This window comes from Prunus persica, chromosome G7, assembly GCF_000346465.2.
Source record: "Prunus persica cultivar Lovell chromosome G7, Prunus_persica_NCBIv2, whole genome shotgun sequence".
In the NCBI taxonomy this organism is placed as follows: Eukaryota; Viridiplantae; Streptophyta; class Magnoliopsida; order Rosales; family Rosaceae; genus Prunus; species Prunus persica.
Window position 1 is genome coordinate 2,771,459 of NC_034015.1, and position 15,222 is coordinate 2,786,680.

A 15,222-nucleotide genomic window follows, 5' to 3' on the forward strand; every position below is an offset into this window, starting at 1 on the left:
GACGTTCATTCTGGTCGAGCACCTTAATCAGCCAAGCATCAAAGAAGTATGGCCGCTGGACCTTATACAGATTGATGAGAGTCCCAGCGGGCAAGACCCCATCATCGACTACTTGGTAAATGAAAATGTGCCAATGGAGAAGACCGAGGATAGAAAAATCAAGCAGAAAGCTGCAAGATACTACATGAAGCACAACAAGCTTGTTCTAAGGTCATATCCCGGTCCTTATCTCGCCTACATCAAGTACCCCTAAAAGCTCGAAAGTCATATTTCAGTCCTCATCTCACATGCAGCAACTACTCTAGAGGCAGATTACTCGCTTAGAAAGCTCTAAGCATAGGCTACTTTTGGCCTACCATGCTAACACTACAAGCCGATCCTAGTCTACTTGTCGAAGTGTACCATCCGTAGAACAGCACATGGCCATTCATACAGTGGACCATTAACTTAGTGGGTCCCATACCACCAGGACCTGCCAAGAAGGACATGATGATCGTCACCACCGACTACTTTACTAAATAGATTGAGGTCGAAGCTCTATCCTTTATTAAAGAAGCTGACGTGGAACAATTTGTCTAGAAGAACATCATCTGCTGCTTCGACTGCCTGCAGTCGCTGGTCACAGACAATAGGTCATAATCATTAGCAAGTAGGTCACCACATTTTTTTGCATAGTATGGCATTAAGCAGCACCTATCAACTCCAAGATATCGCACTACCAAAAGAAGATCAACTGGTGAAACCCTATTTTTCCTTGTCTACAGAACTAAAGGAATCATTCCCCCTCATATCACTGTTTCATCCGTAAGTATCGAGGTGGGCAACATTAATCAGAATTGTGAGCAGATGAAGGTCAACCTCGACCTGCTTGAGGAAGAATGAGACAAGACCATTGTTTGAGTTGCAGCTTATCAACATCACTTGATGTCCTACTACAACAAAAGAGCCAAAGTTAGACAATTTCAACTTAGGGACCTTGTGCTTAGAAAAATCTTCATTTCAGCACAAAGGTAAGGATAAAAAAAGATGAAACCCAGTTGGGAAGGTCCTAAAATGATCAACCGATCTGGGGGTAGAGGAAGCTATACACTAGACACCACGAAAGGCAAGAAAGTTTCGAGACAGTGGAATGCCCATCACCTCCGAAGGTTCTACCTGTTAAGCTTCCGCTCACCTACTTGAACCCTAGTATGTGATTGAGCCCTCTCCACCAAAGTTGAAGAAGAGCTACTTCTGATGTTTTAGTTGTTCTTTTGTTTATTTCCATTCAATAAAGCAATTTAATCACATAAACATCAATACAAGTTCGAGTTTTCATTCAACAAAGCATCATAAAGAAGATGCAGGATAATCGCCATAACGTCGTAAGGGAGACGTAGGCAATTGGCAAAACGTCCTAAGGGAGATGTAGGGTACCTTCTAAAACGTCCTAAGAGAGCTATAGGCTATTTGCCAAAACGTCCTAAGGGAGACATAGGCAAACCGCTAAAGCATCCTAAAGGAGACGTAGGCCACATCCGAAGCATTCTAAGGGAGATGTAGAAGAGCACCCTTTAAGTAAGCGATGGGTAAACATTCAAGCATCTTAAGGGAGATACACAACCTATGACCAACAGGTCACTCAAGCAGTTCACAAGACTCAATAAGAATTTTGGTTTAAATAACTAAAATTTCCATAGCAAAATGGTCAACTGGCTAGAGTTCAACAAAAGAAAGATGGTCAACAAAGACCAATTATTGCAAAAAGAAAAGCATATTACAAAGCTTGGAAAGATAAAAGAGTCTTCATCTACTGCAACATTCTGATAGGTGACCTTTGGTCAGCGACCTCTTCAGCTTCCGCCTGATCAACTACACCATCCTCTATTCCAACCAACTCAACTACATGCTCATTAGATGCAGCCATCTACTCAGCAGCTCTAATTGCTTGCTTTGCAAGCTTAGCCGCCATTTCATCATTGCGCCCTCCTTGGCATCATCCTCCTTAGCTGCAAGCTCACAAGCTGCAATCTTATTAGCTACATGCTTTTTGACTACCTCTATGTCCATAGCATTGATTTGTCCACCTTGAGAAAGTAGCATGTCAGGGCAAAACAGCTCAACAACTTTATCTTCAATGGAATGACAAGGAGCGGCCCCACTCTTATAATCCAAGTAGCCCAACTTGCATGCATCAATGACGGCCTCAGACTTGGATTGTCAAACTTAGCCATAAGGTTTTCGTAACTCTGGGTTATGTCGGCATTCTTACGATTGAGATGGAAGTAGGCCTTCTTACGACCATGCAGAGCAGCAGCATAAGAGTTAAGCTCACTATCTTTTTTAGCGAGGGAACTCTTCAGCACAAACATGCTCTCTTTCATTTCAGACATCCTCGTTTCATTGTCAGTCGGCTCGATCGAGAGCTTGCTGGTCAGATCAACATTCTTCTTCTCCAACTCATTGAGCTAAGCAGAAAAGATGGCAATAGCAGACGAGTTCCAGATGGCCTCAATAGCATAAACTATTCTCATTTAAAGCAAAGTGACAGCCGCATTCTTTTGCTTCTCCAAGGAAAGACTGGAGAACGTGCCAAGATCGCTAGCCTGATGTATATGATCAAAAAGCTTGGCGCAAGCAAATGGGCTTGACAAAAAATTCATCTTGAGAAGATCAGACACACATGCATCACCTGCAGAGTTAGACTTGTCAACCTTTAGACCAGCTATTCACATTTCGGAAGAACCCTTCGCCCGAGCAGACAACTCTCTAACCTTTTGAGCTGCAGCCATCCTTGCCTCCAAAGGGGGCAACAACGTTGAATCAGCTCCGTGCTTGATTGCTCGTGGCTCGGCAGATGGATCACGATTCTTAGATAGAGGAGCAGTCCTCCCATTTCGATCTTCATCCCTTGACTGGTGTAGACGACTCAAACTTCGGTGACGAATGTCAGCAGCCTTTTGTTTCTCGACAGGCAAACTGGTTCGGGAACAGACTTCTTTACAGGGCGAATTGTAAATTTTGAGCTTGTCAGTTGTTGACTTGAGCAGATGTCCCAAATATTCCGCATGCCGCCAATCTTCTTACTATTTGCATTGACGAAGTATTTGACCCTAATAGATAACGAATGAGCAACTCCCACTTGAGTCTTCTCAGCAGACGAGAGCTCTTTCGAAGAAGGCTTGATCACAACATTAGGAAGTCTTGATTTCTTTCTCAGCGAAGACACATCCCTTGCTCACGAGGTGAGGACTTGGTGTTAGCCTTCCTCTCTTCGGGGAGTTCGGTATAGGACTTCTCTCGTTCGGCAGGCTAATCATCCAAGTTTGGGCCATACTGTTTCCATCTCTCAACATCTTCAGCAAGGGCAGACCACAAACCTTCATCTGATACTTGCTCAATAGTTAGGGCCATTCGCCAAACCTTGCTGGGATGTTCATGGCCTGATGGACCTTAGCTATTTCCAACTTGAGATCTAGTTTCTTACTCATCTCATTCTCTACAAGCAGAAGACAAAAGTCAGTTAGTCACACATCAAATAATTCAAATAAAATTGAAGCAGATCAATAGAGTATGACATACCATCGCAATAGGTGAGGGGAACGTGATCTCCGTGGCTGAGACTATTAAATAGCTCGACATTGCATACACAAACCAGAGCATGCTTCTTGTAGCGCCTCACCTCGAAGACGTAAAAGAAGTCCCCAATCGTGAGATCCAACTTGAAGAAGCGGTTCTGATTATCAAAACAAATGATCACCAAGTAGACATTTGGAGTACATTGGCTTGGGGCACACTCCATGATTTAAATTACCTTCCTGAAGAACTTCAACAATGGGAAAGTGAAGCCCAAGGAGAAGTAGAAGGGACAGAAAGTGATAATCTTGGCATCTGGATTGTTCGGATCCAATCGAGGCACATCATCAGTTAATGGCGCGGCCAACCTGACATACACGCCATTGGGTTTGGTAGAAACACAGGTGGTGAGCCACTTCAAGAAGTGAGCCTCGGTCGTAACACGATGCAGTTTAGCCACAAATCTTTTTTTGTACACCTTGGAACCACCCCATAGGTACAAAGGCCCTTTTGAATTTGGTGATATGCTACCTTCTTCGGAAGACATGATGGTTGAATAGTTGTAAAACAGGAAGAAAATTGCAAGTCAAATAGCATGTCAAAACCCTATGTTGAGACACAAAAAAAGAGAAGAAAAAACAGCAATCATCCATCATCGATAACAACCGACAGTAGCCAATAACAGTTAGCCACAATCGGCAGCTACCAACAAATGCATGACTAAACATGCCAGCACTGGCTCAAATCCCTTATTGCTCTAATTCTAAAACAACCTTAGGGTTTGACTTCTACTACTGGGAAACCGATAGTCTCCCATGAAATTGGCTTTAAACCCAAAATTTCCACCTGCAAAGAAAACACAATTTATAACCTCCCAACCAATCAGCATGCACAAGATATAAGTCACCCACAGGCTAACAGTTATAATGGGCCTCATACCCTTTTTCCACAACCATAACTAATCCATTAACAAGCGTCAGAACTCAATACCCAAGTAACTAATAATCAAACCAAAATGGATATATGACCCTCAATCTACTATACTGTATAAATAGGTCATACTAATTGTTACTAACGTAAAAGAGAATAACATAAAGTGTTTAACTTTGTGACTGTGCCTAGGTTACCGTAGGTTGCTGACGTACCCTTCTCGAGGGATCAAGCTACACGTAGTTCTTGAACAATAAACCTAACTTCTTGTATCCAACGAAAGATAGAATCTTTTATTTTATCTTAAGTATAGTAAGAAACATAAACTTGAAGCATACCTTTTCAAAATCAAACCAGTCCACCTATCAACCGATAACCTAACAACTATTTAAAACATTTTTTTAGCACAAGAAAATATTTACCCCAATATAGGTTAAATAAGACTGTCGCAATACTCAATAGGTAGAACACGAACTCAAAGTAAAACAATAATATTCTTAAAAAATAAATTCATACCTACGTAACACCCAACCTCTTATTTGGAAACCATGCACTCAACAACCCATAGAAGGTATCGGGTAATCACCATATCCGAGGGCAACTGGGGAAGGAAAACTGGCCAACCATATGTGTAGACAAATTGGGCAGGTGGATAAGGAAATCCTCATCGGATACCTGTATACTAAATATAGTTACATGCAAAATATAATTATGGCCGGACACCTTTATACTAAGTACACGTACATGCAATACATTCCTGGTCGGACACCTGCAGAGTACTCTCGATGCAGGTACATGCAATTAATAGCTGGACACACGTATACTAAATATAAGTACAAGGAAAATTCTCATGGCTGGACACCTGTATACTAAATATACAGGCACATGCAAATTAGTCATATATGCATAGACATTTCGAAGGCAACCAAGTTAAATAACATATGGCCTACTAAGGACAAATGGGTAAAATAACCATAATCCATAGGCAACATTGTTTTTCGAAGGCAACCAAAAAGGGGCACTTGAGTGAGCTTGAAAAATCATTTTCCCAGGACTTTAACTTAATTTCACTTTCTAAACCCGACATAAAAGCCTTTTCCGAAAAACTGTTTATTAAATAATTTCCCAAAACTTTATTTAAAACCAAAATCATATCCTCAATCCCATAAATCCATACCTAAATAAGTCGGGTTACTCAAGCCATTTCACGTACTCCTAGGCATAGTTTTTCCAAGATCTTTCTCAAATCTAACACATGAAAAGTGTATCCATATAGAATAGTCTCATAAAATAAATCCTTTAAAAAAATACCATTCGAGTCAAATATGATATTAAGAATTAAACATCAAATCAATAACCCTAGATAAGTATTTAAAGGCAATTCTTAACCCGAAACATACGTAACGAATTACACAACATAAATCATGATATAATCATCATAAACAATTCAAACCCTTTATTCGCAATTAATAAGGAATTCAAGTCATAATATCCAAACACTTAAAATCAATTAATTCATTAAAACCCTTTAGAAACTAAGGCCCACTCAAAAATACATTCTAACCATCAGGTCTCAATTAAGTCGGCGGAACCCACCTTTAGATCAATTGGGCCCACGTGGCTCATGAACTTCGATGTCTGATCTGGAAGTTCCTTTATGTCAACAACAGTCTACAAAACGTGTCCAACAAGTTTGGTGGCCATCCAACGGTTAGATCATCATCGATCGCATGATCGGATGACGATCAACAAACTTAATCCTAAAATCATCGATCCATGATATACATACCTCCTATTCTAAATCTGCAATTCCTGCACACACCAGACAATATAGGGAACAACATATCCGAAGCTCAGACCGATCCAATGATTCGATCCTTCCAGATCAATCGATACATAATAGGCAAAGCTTTGTTCGTCGATCAAATGATGGAATTTCGCCAATCCAAGCTTACCGTCGTGCTCGAGACGACGTAGGGATAATTACAAAGCAAAGTGAGCTGTCCCTAGGGGACCATACACCACCGACAGTGGCAGTGGTTCGAGAGCATTTTTCGACAACAGAAAAAACTTCAAATCGCCTGGTAAGGCCTACACCAAAACGACAAGCATGATGAGTAAGGCCTACTTCAAATCGTGTGATCGACACTAACCCGATGGTAGACCTTTCCTTCCCTTGAGGTGGCCTCACTCAACTATTAGTATTCAATGACTCAATATCATGCCCATACATAACACTGATCTTCTTAATCGAGCCTATAAGTCGCCCCTTCCGTGGAATTGTGCTAAGTTGTGTAGTGAAACTAAGCTATGATACCAAATATTAAGAGCCCATGGGTAGAACTTGCCTCTAAACATCAGCTTATAAGGGAAGGGTGCCCAAGAGGTCTTAAACTCTATGATATGCTATTTTTCCAATGTGAGATCTTAAGTCCTAACAAATAGCCGATGAAAAAATTCCAAAACCCTCGAACTTTCATAGCTCGAATCGCCGTTATGGGTGGTTGAGAAGGTTGAGTTATAGGCCAGACGAGGTCGCCGCTTGCGACTAGGCATTTCCTGATCAGTCCCATTGAGGTGGTGACCAGATGGTGTCGTTAAGCCGCCTGGAAGTTGAAGAGGCGTTGTGCGCCGTCTTTGAGAGAGAGAGAGAGAGAGAGAGAGGAGAAAGAAAAGATCCCCCCATCTAAAAAACGTGTTAGGCTTTGTTGTTTAAATTTTTTTATAATTACAAAATTACCCTTCAACTTCCGTTAACTACAACTTTTTTGTTATAACTTTTATTCGAGCCCACTATATGTCTACGAACTTATGAGAACGAGCTCTATGCGATAGCACGAAGAAAAAGTTAAAAGCGCGTCCCAAACTAAAAAGTGACCCTAAAATCACTTAAAAACAGTCCAAACACAGTAAAATTTTAAAATTAAAATTACAAATCAGGACGTGATTTTACATGACATCTTGTCAAGTGAGCCAGTAAGGCCCACCATCTAGGTCAACTGGTCCCACGGGACCTACAACCTACGATATCTGATCCAGAAGTTCTTATACTTCAATAACAATTCATTAACCATGCCTAATGTTTGGTTATGATCCAACGGTCAAGTCATTATCGATCACACGATTGGACGACGATCAACAAACATAACCTTAGAATCTTCTATTCAAAAGATCCAAACTTCCGATTCTTTTTCTGTAAACATATACACGATCATGGTTGTACAGTGAACAACATATCCAAAAATGGGACCAATCTAATGGTTTCATGATTCCCGATCAACCGGTGCATAATAAGGGAAACTTTGATCATCAGTCAAATGATGGAATCTCACTAACCTAAGCATACTGTCCTATTCGAGATGATGTGGGGATAATTCTAAGATAAAGTGGGCCACCACTAGGTGGTCCACACGTCAGTGGCAGTAGCTTGGGGCTTGAGTAATTTTTTTGTGACGAAAAAAGTCCCAATCGCTTACAAACCATTACACCCATAGTTGAAGCACATCAAAGCTCGAAAATATCCTTCGTCGATTCTCATTGTCCAACGAGCCAACGACGACAAAGCTATGTGTAATCGAATATTGGGTTCGTGGGGGACAAAAGTTCTCAAAGATAGCAAACATTGGTTGCCAGAAATGTCCGGAAAAACCTTGAAAACTCGGGGCTGACGGAGAGAAAACTATGTCAATCTTCCATGTGAGCCCCCCCTCATCCATTGATTGAACTGGCCAGGAATGGGATGGGTTTTGGTCTCCGATGGATGGCAGTCATTTTCTGATCGGTGGCATCATCAGCTGTGGCCTGATGGCGGCACAATGTTGTTCGGAAGCTAAAGCACTACTCTGCTGGTGCTGAGAGTGAGAGAGAGAGAGAGAGAGAGAGAGAATGAAAACTAAATCACGTGTTTAGATCCTGGGGTTTTAAATGACTTTTTCAAATTACCAAAACTGGACTAGAACTTCCTCTGACCATAACTTCTTCATAAAAATTTCAAATGACGAGTAGTACGTGTCTACGAACTTGTGACAACAAGCTCTATGCAACTAAGCAAAGAAAATTTTGAACACCAATCGCAAACAAAAAGTGACCCTGAAACCACTTAAAAATCATATAAGTAAAACGTCAATTTCCATTAAAATTATAATTTGGGACGAGATGTTACAATGTGTGTGTATGCATATATACAGATTTTCTCTTATGTGGACATCTGAACATTGGCATGCGGATGATAAAAACTTTTGGAAGCCCACATGGGAGAAAAAACACGTGGAAAAAAAAAAGGGGAAACATCTAACTAACCCAGCACTATTTATCCCTCCCCCCTAACGCTTTCTCCTAAAAAAAAAGTACTTTCTTCCACTCAAAAAATAAATAAATTCATGCTTCCTTCTTTCTCTTAGGGCTCGTTTTGTATGTCAGACTGTAGTGACTAATTTATGTCAGATAGTTTTAATTTGTTTTGGTTTTTAATTCTTTGATAATTTAAGTGGAAACAACTCAACTAGTTAAGTGCCTCTGAAATTACAGCCAGGTTTTTTTGGGAAGGTTGGAGGGTCGCAATGTTCCCACTTAAAACCCAATCCTTCTTAAACACCAAGGGTGTTGCCTTGAAGAACTTTCCTAGACATTGTAATTTTGGAGGTCACTCACTATAGTTACCAAGATATGACCTATTTTATGGCATGACAAAGAAGAAAATGCTTGGTGGATTAGCTGAAAATAACTTAGCTTGCATGATTTATTTGCTTGAGTGACTAGAGAGGCTTGATTTTGCATGGTTGTGATTTGTAAGAGTTGCATTGACTTGTGTATCTAATATTAGTTTTGTATGCTTGATATTGGCTTGCGTGCTTGGTTTTGATGTGTATATTTGGTATTGGTATGTATGCTTGATGTTGGCATGTATTCTTGGTATTTGGCTTGATGCTTGGCATTAGCGTGTATGCTTGATTTTGGCTTGATGCTTGGCATTGGTGTGTATGCTTGATTTTGGCTTGTATGCTTGGATGCTATGCGTGTACGCTTGATTTTGGCTTGATGCTTGGTATTGGCGTGTATGCTTGATTTTGACTTGTATGCTTGGATGCTTGGCATTGGCGTATACGCTTGATTTTGGCTTGTATGCTTGGTATTGATTTGTACACTTGGCTTTGGCTTGTATGCTTGGATGCTTGGTATTGGCATGTACGCTTGATATTGGCTAAGGTGGCATGGTTTAATGTAGTTTTTGGGATATTTAGCATGGTGGATATCATTTGACAATAGCCAGACGTGCTAGTAGATGGTGGGGATCCAATCTTGGAGTTGCGGATGCAATGAGCTTGTTGGGTTTTCGTAAGGATGGATTGAGCTTTGATTCACCACTGTGTTTGAGTTTACAGCATCAGCCCCAAAACACTTGAAATTAGCCGACAAAACCTCAGTAGAGGTGATGACGTGCGACATGATGGCTAGATACTAGAAGAATGCTTCAAATAGGGCATGTGCTGGAAGGATGTTTGAAATAGGGCATGTGCTGGAAGGACATTTGAAATAAGGCATGTGCTGGAAGGACGTTTGAAATAGGGCAGATGCTGGAAAATGTTTTGTTTGACATGGAATAGGTGCTGAAAATTCTTTGCTTGTCTTGGTATTTGGCTTGATGCTTGGCATTAGCGTGTATGCTTGATTTTGGCTTGATGCTTGGCATTGGTGTGTATGCTTGATTTTGGCTTGTATGCTTGGATGCGTAGCATTGGCGTGTACGCTTGATTTTGGCTTGATGCTTGGTATTGGCGTGTATGCTTGATTTTGACTTGTATGCTTGGATGCTTGGCATTGGCGTATACGCTTGATTTTGGCTTGTATGCTTGGTATTGATTTGTACACTTGGCTTTGGCTTGTATGCTTGGATGCTTGGTATTGGCATGTACGCTTGATATTGGCTAAGGTGGCATGGTTTAATGTAGTTTTTGGGATATTTAGCATGGTGGATATCATTTGACAATAGCCAGACGTGCTAGTAGATGGTGGGGATCCAATCTTGGAGTTGCGGATGCAATGAGCTTGTTGGGTTTTCATAATTATGGATTGAGCTTTGATTCACCACTGTGTTTGAGTTTACAGCATCAGCCCCAAAACACTTGAAATTAGCCGACAAAACCTCAGTAGAGGTGATGACGTGCGACATGATGGCTAGATACTAGAAGAATGCTTCAAATAGGGCATGTGCTGGAAGGATGTTTGAAATAGGGCATGTGCTGGAAGGACATTTGAAATAAGGCATGTGCTGGAAGGACGTTTGAAATAGGGCAGATGCTGGAAAATGTTTTGTTTGACATGGAATAGGTGCTGAAAATTCTTTGCTTGTGGAGTAGGTGCTGTCAATGCTTTACTTAGTGTGGGATAGGTGCTGGAAGAACGTGACTTGGCTTGACATGATTAGCTTGGACTTGCTATGTGGATAATCTAATGGTTGAGTTGAATCAAGATATAGCTTGGTCTGGCATGAGGGTTCACTCTTCCGGCAGCATGAATATAGAGTTTGTGTTATCTTCCAGGAGCGTCTCGTATAGTGCATCATTATCTTCCATGTTTTGCTTGGCTTGAATCTTGGTTACAAGCATATTTTGGTTTCTTCAACTACTGGAACATCTCAAGCAGAAACTAAAAAAGAAGTTCAATTCTCTTTATCAAATGCTTGGCCTGTGTTTTCTTTCCTTTTTTTTTTTTAGAAAAAATTTGCTTGGTACGAAGCCCCCAAGTATTTTGGGGTTTGCATGTGTAGCTTGCTCAATGGCATAAATGATGGATTTGCCAAAGCCTCTAGGGCCCTCTTGCAAGATCTTGTTTTGCTTGAGAATGGAGATCTAATACATAGAGAAGGGGAACATGAGTAATCTATATTATGTTTGTTTTGTGAAGTAGACAGCCAACAAAAGAAAAAAAGAAAGAGGAAATATTCTTATCTTTTTATTTTCTCTGGTTTATTGCTTCTGGTCTTCTTCTTTGGAGGTATTGGTGAAGATAACGGCCTATTCCCCAACAGAGTCGTCAATTTATGTAGGGGCTTTTTCGTTCTGGCAGCTACAGTTGGGCTTGAGCTGCTGTAAAGAGCAAATGGCTGGAATTTCCCCTGTGTTTGAGTTCAAGAATCAGGCCCCAAGAATGCTTCGAATGGTTCGTGGAGCCTTAGGAAACATCTTGGCTTCCTTCACTAACAAAACCAACAGTTGCTTACAGATAAATAGTATGGCTTGGCATGAGAAGCTTGTGGCATGAGAGCTGAGCATTCATGAGTCTAGCATGAGAGAGAGAAGGCTTGGGTTTCCTATGAGAAACAGAGACTTGAAGTAAGGGGGAGAGGGAATTTTGAGAGGATTTGTTGAAGGAAGAAAGGAAAGAATGAAGGAAGAGGGATGAGTGGCTTGAGCAAGTTTCCAACAGCTTGACAAAAGCTTTGTCAAGCTCTTGAGTGGCTTGACAGAATAGAAAAAGGGAAGCAATGGAAGAACATGGCTTGGAATCGAAGGGTTCCAGAGGTGAGAGGTGATGCTTGCTCTCTCTGGATGTGTTTATGGGAAAGGGAGGAAGAAGAAGGAAGCATGAGTGGCTTTAGTAGATTTTCAGCAGCTTGACGAAAGCTTCGTCAAGCTCTTGAGTGGCTTGACAGAATAGAAAAAGGGAAGCAATGGAAGAACATGGCTTGAAATCGAAGAGTTTCAGAGGTGAGAGGTGATGCTTACTCTCTCTGGATGTGTTTATAGAAAAGAGAGGAAGAGGATGAAAGAACATAGCATGAAATTGAAGGGTTTTGAGAGGTGATGCTTGATCTCTCTGGATGTGTTTATGGAAGAGAGAGGAAGAAAATGGAAGAACATAGCATGAAATTGGACCTTTCAGCAATGAGTAAAGATGTTGCTTGCTCTGGATTGATTCGTTTGCTAGTTAAAGGTGCCTCCTTTTATAGGCGTTGGAACACTCAATTTTATCAAGCCACCCTCTCCCATTTTCCTTCACTTTCTTCCATTCCATCTTATTTGGTGAAACTTTCCCAACCTGAGCATGTAGGCACAATGCTTTTTGGAGTTCCAAGACCTTCACACAGCTGGACCTCTCCATGTAGGTAAGGCGCCACTCACTTTTCCTTCTTATTTTCTCACCAAAGCTTGCAGAGGAAAGAATAGGCAAGGGTGTTGGTCAAAAGGTGATTTACATCCAGCAACCTGTGCATATGAGTTTGCCTTGGTTTTGACAAGGTGCTGGAAGCAGCTTGTGTTCACGTGGGTTTGCCTTGGTTTTGACAAGGTGCTAGATATTTTGACTGATGTGGGATATTTCCAAGTGTTATGGGCTATGGCTATTGGATATTTTCTAAGATGTTTGGGCCTTTTCTTGAGGTGATGGGCTATTGGGTTATCTCTCTCATGCTTACCCATGTGTTTGGGCTCAAGGAATGGGCTTGAGTTTTGGTGCTCCCAAGCAGCCCAAAACTTCCACTCCTTGGACCATCAATGGGTCTTGTGAATACTCGTACCCATCCATACCACAACCCGCTCAGCAAGCCCTGGGCATTCACGTGGCTTGGGCCCACTTAAGCTTGTAGCGTGGCGTGTTGCTTATTTGCTTGGTGTGGCTCGTGTGCAAGCGCATATGACTAACTCTTGCGTGCCTAAGTCGTGTTTCTTCCCAAGTTAGGTGTCGTACTCGGCTAGAAATATATTTGGGCCCGACCTTAGATTTTTTGGGCCTCAACATATGGCGATTGTTATTCTCATCATCTGAGGTGTTCTTATCATAATAGAAAGCATCAGAACTTGCCCCATCATCAAAAATCTTCTCTAGTCCTTGAGCTTTAGAGGGAAGGCAAGTTTCACAATGGGGGGAAATAAAACCAATCTGCAAAGACCCATTTACCTGTAAATTTAACGAAAAAATTGACAGAACTGACGATGGAACCATTTGTTTTAACGAATCTAAAGTTAAAAGACCACGAGAACAATTTTGAAAATTGAAGGACCAAAATGCGAAACGGGTCAAAATTCAAGGACCATTCAACCTAAAAACCCAAATAAATAAATAAAGTGGGGTTTTAGGGCTAGGAAAGTGGGCTGCTTATGGGCTTCAGAAACAAGGAAAAAGTCATGTGGGTTTTATAGTTGGGTCACAAACATAGATGGGTAGGGCCTAAAAGTTTGGATTTATATTTTAAATAAATATAAAAATTATAAGTTGGTTTGGTCCAATTCGATTCGATTTTTATTGATAAAAAATTGAAATTAGAATTGGTTTGAACCGGTTCAGTTTGATTTTATCTTTTATTTTAACTTTTTGATCAACGTGATTTTTTTCTGGTTTTTTCCAGTTCGGTTCAACTTGATTTTCCGGTTTGAATGACCATCACTGTTGTCAAATTGCAATCAGAACTCAATAATAAGTCCAATGAATTACATTAACCTCCACTGAAGTTAATAAAATTAGACATTACATCCTAGAGAAACACCTTATCTGGCACAAACAAATTAAACAATTTGAAAACAGCCACGTTTAACTTAAAAAAGGAAATGCTCTGCAAATGACCCACTAGTGTAGTAATTTGGAGTATTTACTCCATCAGGCGAAATTCTGAGTTCGAGTCCTAACATAGTGTGAGTTTAGTATGCTATCACCCCTCTCAATAGAAAAGATTCTAAAAAAAAAAAAAAAGGAAAAGCCCTATAAAAAAATGCAATCACATTATTTACACTTCTCTCTGTCCTCTCTCTCTGTCCTCTCTCGCTCTCTTCTCACGTTTACTCTCTGAAACAACTCCTCTTGTAAACAAAACTCTCTCTCTCTCTCTCTCTCTCTGTCTCTCGTCTCCTGGTGATCTAATCTTTTCCTCTTAGCTACTATCACCATGATTAAGCCATAATCTCATTTCCTTAATAATAAGGTTATCTGTCTGTGCTTGCAATGTTATTGTAGTCACTCAAAAACAATTTTGAAAGTTTTGAATTGAATCTAAGAAGCATGCGTATGGATATTCAGTGACTTTCTGTTGTTGCTGCTTTTTTTTTAAATATTTATTTTGAACAGAGGGATTTTGGGTGAGGAAAACATGGAAGGATTTCCAGAGAGAGGTAAAGCGGCGGACTTGGGCCAGCTTCAGTCCACCATGCATTCCATCGAGCTCGCTTGCACATCTATTCAGGTCTAATCTTTTTCTCTCACACTCTCTTGGCTCTGTTTGGTGCTTCGAGATGGAGGACATGAAAATATATTGCATTCCCTGTTGCTTAGAGAGTTGAACGAAAGCTGTGAGAGTGAAATTCTTGAGGTTTTTGGTTTGATAATAAAAAGAAAAAGAAAAAGAAAAAGAAAATTCGACTTGGTGAGAAAGAAGGAAAACACTAAAAACCCACAATCGCAGTTGGTGAGAATTGGCTTGTGTAGCTGGGATTCATGAATTTAGGAATTTGAATAATACTCGAGACTGCAAACTAATTAGGAAAATTTGGATTCCGAATGGCGTGTCCCCGCCGCCGCCACACCCAACCACACACACACACACACACACACACACACACACACACCAATTTGGATGAATTCAAATTCAATATTTGATGATAAAAAATCTATAAAACAAATAACAAGAAAATCTTTTGCTTGTGCACTAACTAGAATTGATTGAGGCTTAGACTAGATTGTCATATGAAATCCGAGAGATGCAGTCATTTGAAATGATCTCAAGTAGATTTGATCCCAATGGTTATGGGA

General features: G+C 40.6%; 1 protein-coding gene across 3 annotated transcripts in view; it reads left to right on the forward strand.

The window, feature by feature from the left end:
- The window catches only part of LOC18770246 (exportin-4), an 11,866-nt gene continuing 10,870 nt past the window's right edge, over positions 14,227-15,222 (forward strand). For 2 of the 3 annotated variants that reach the window (XR_002272581.1, XM_020568743.1), the window contains exons 1-2: positions 14,227-14,398; positions 14,542-14,656. Coding sequence is in view for 2 of the 3 variants with exons in the window: in XM_020568743.1 (XP_020424332.1) it covers positions 14,564-14,656 (93 nt within the window). In the remaining variant the exon portion in view is untranslated. The remainder of the gene's footprint in view (positions 14,399-14,541; positions 14,657-15,222) is intronic. The other variant, XM_007203152.2, reaches the window with a different exon arrangement.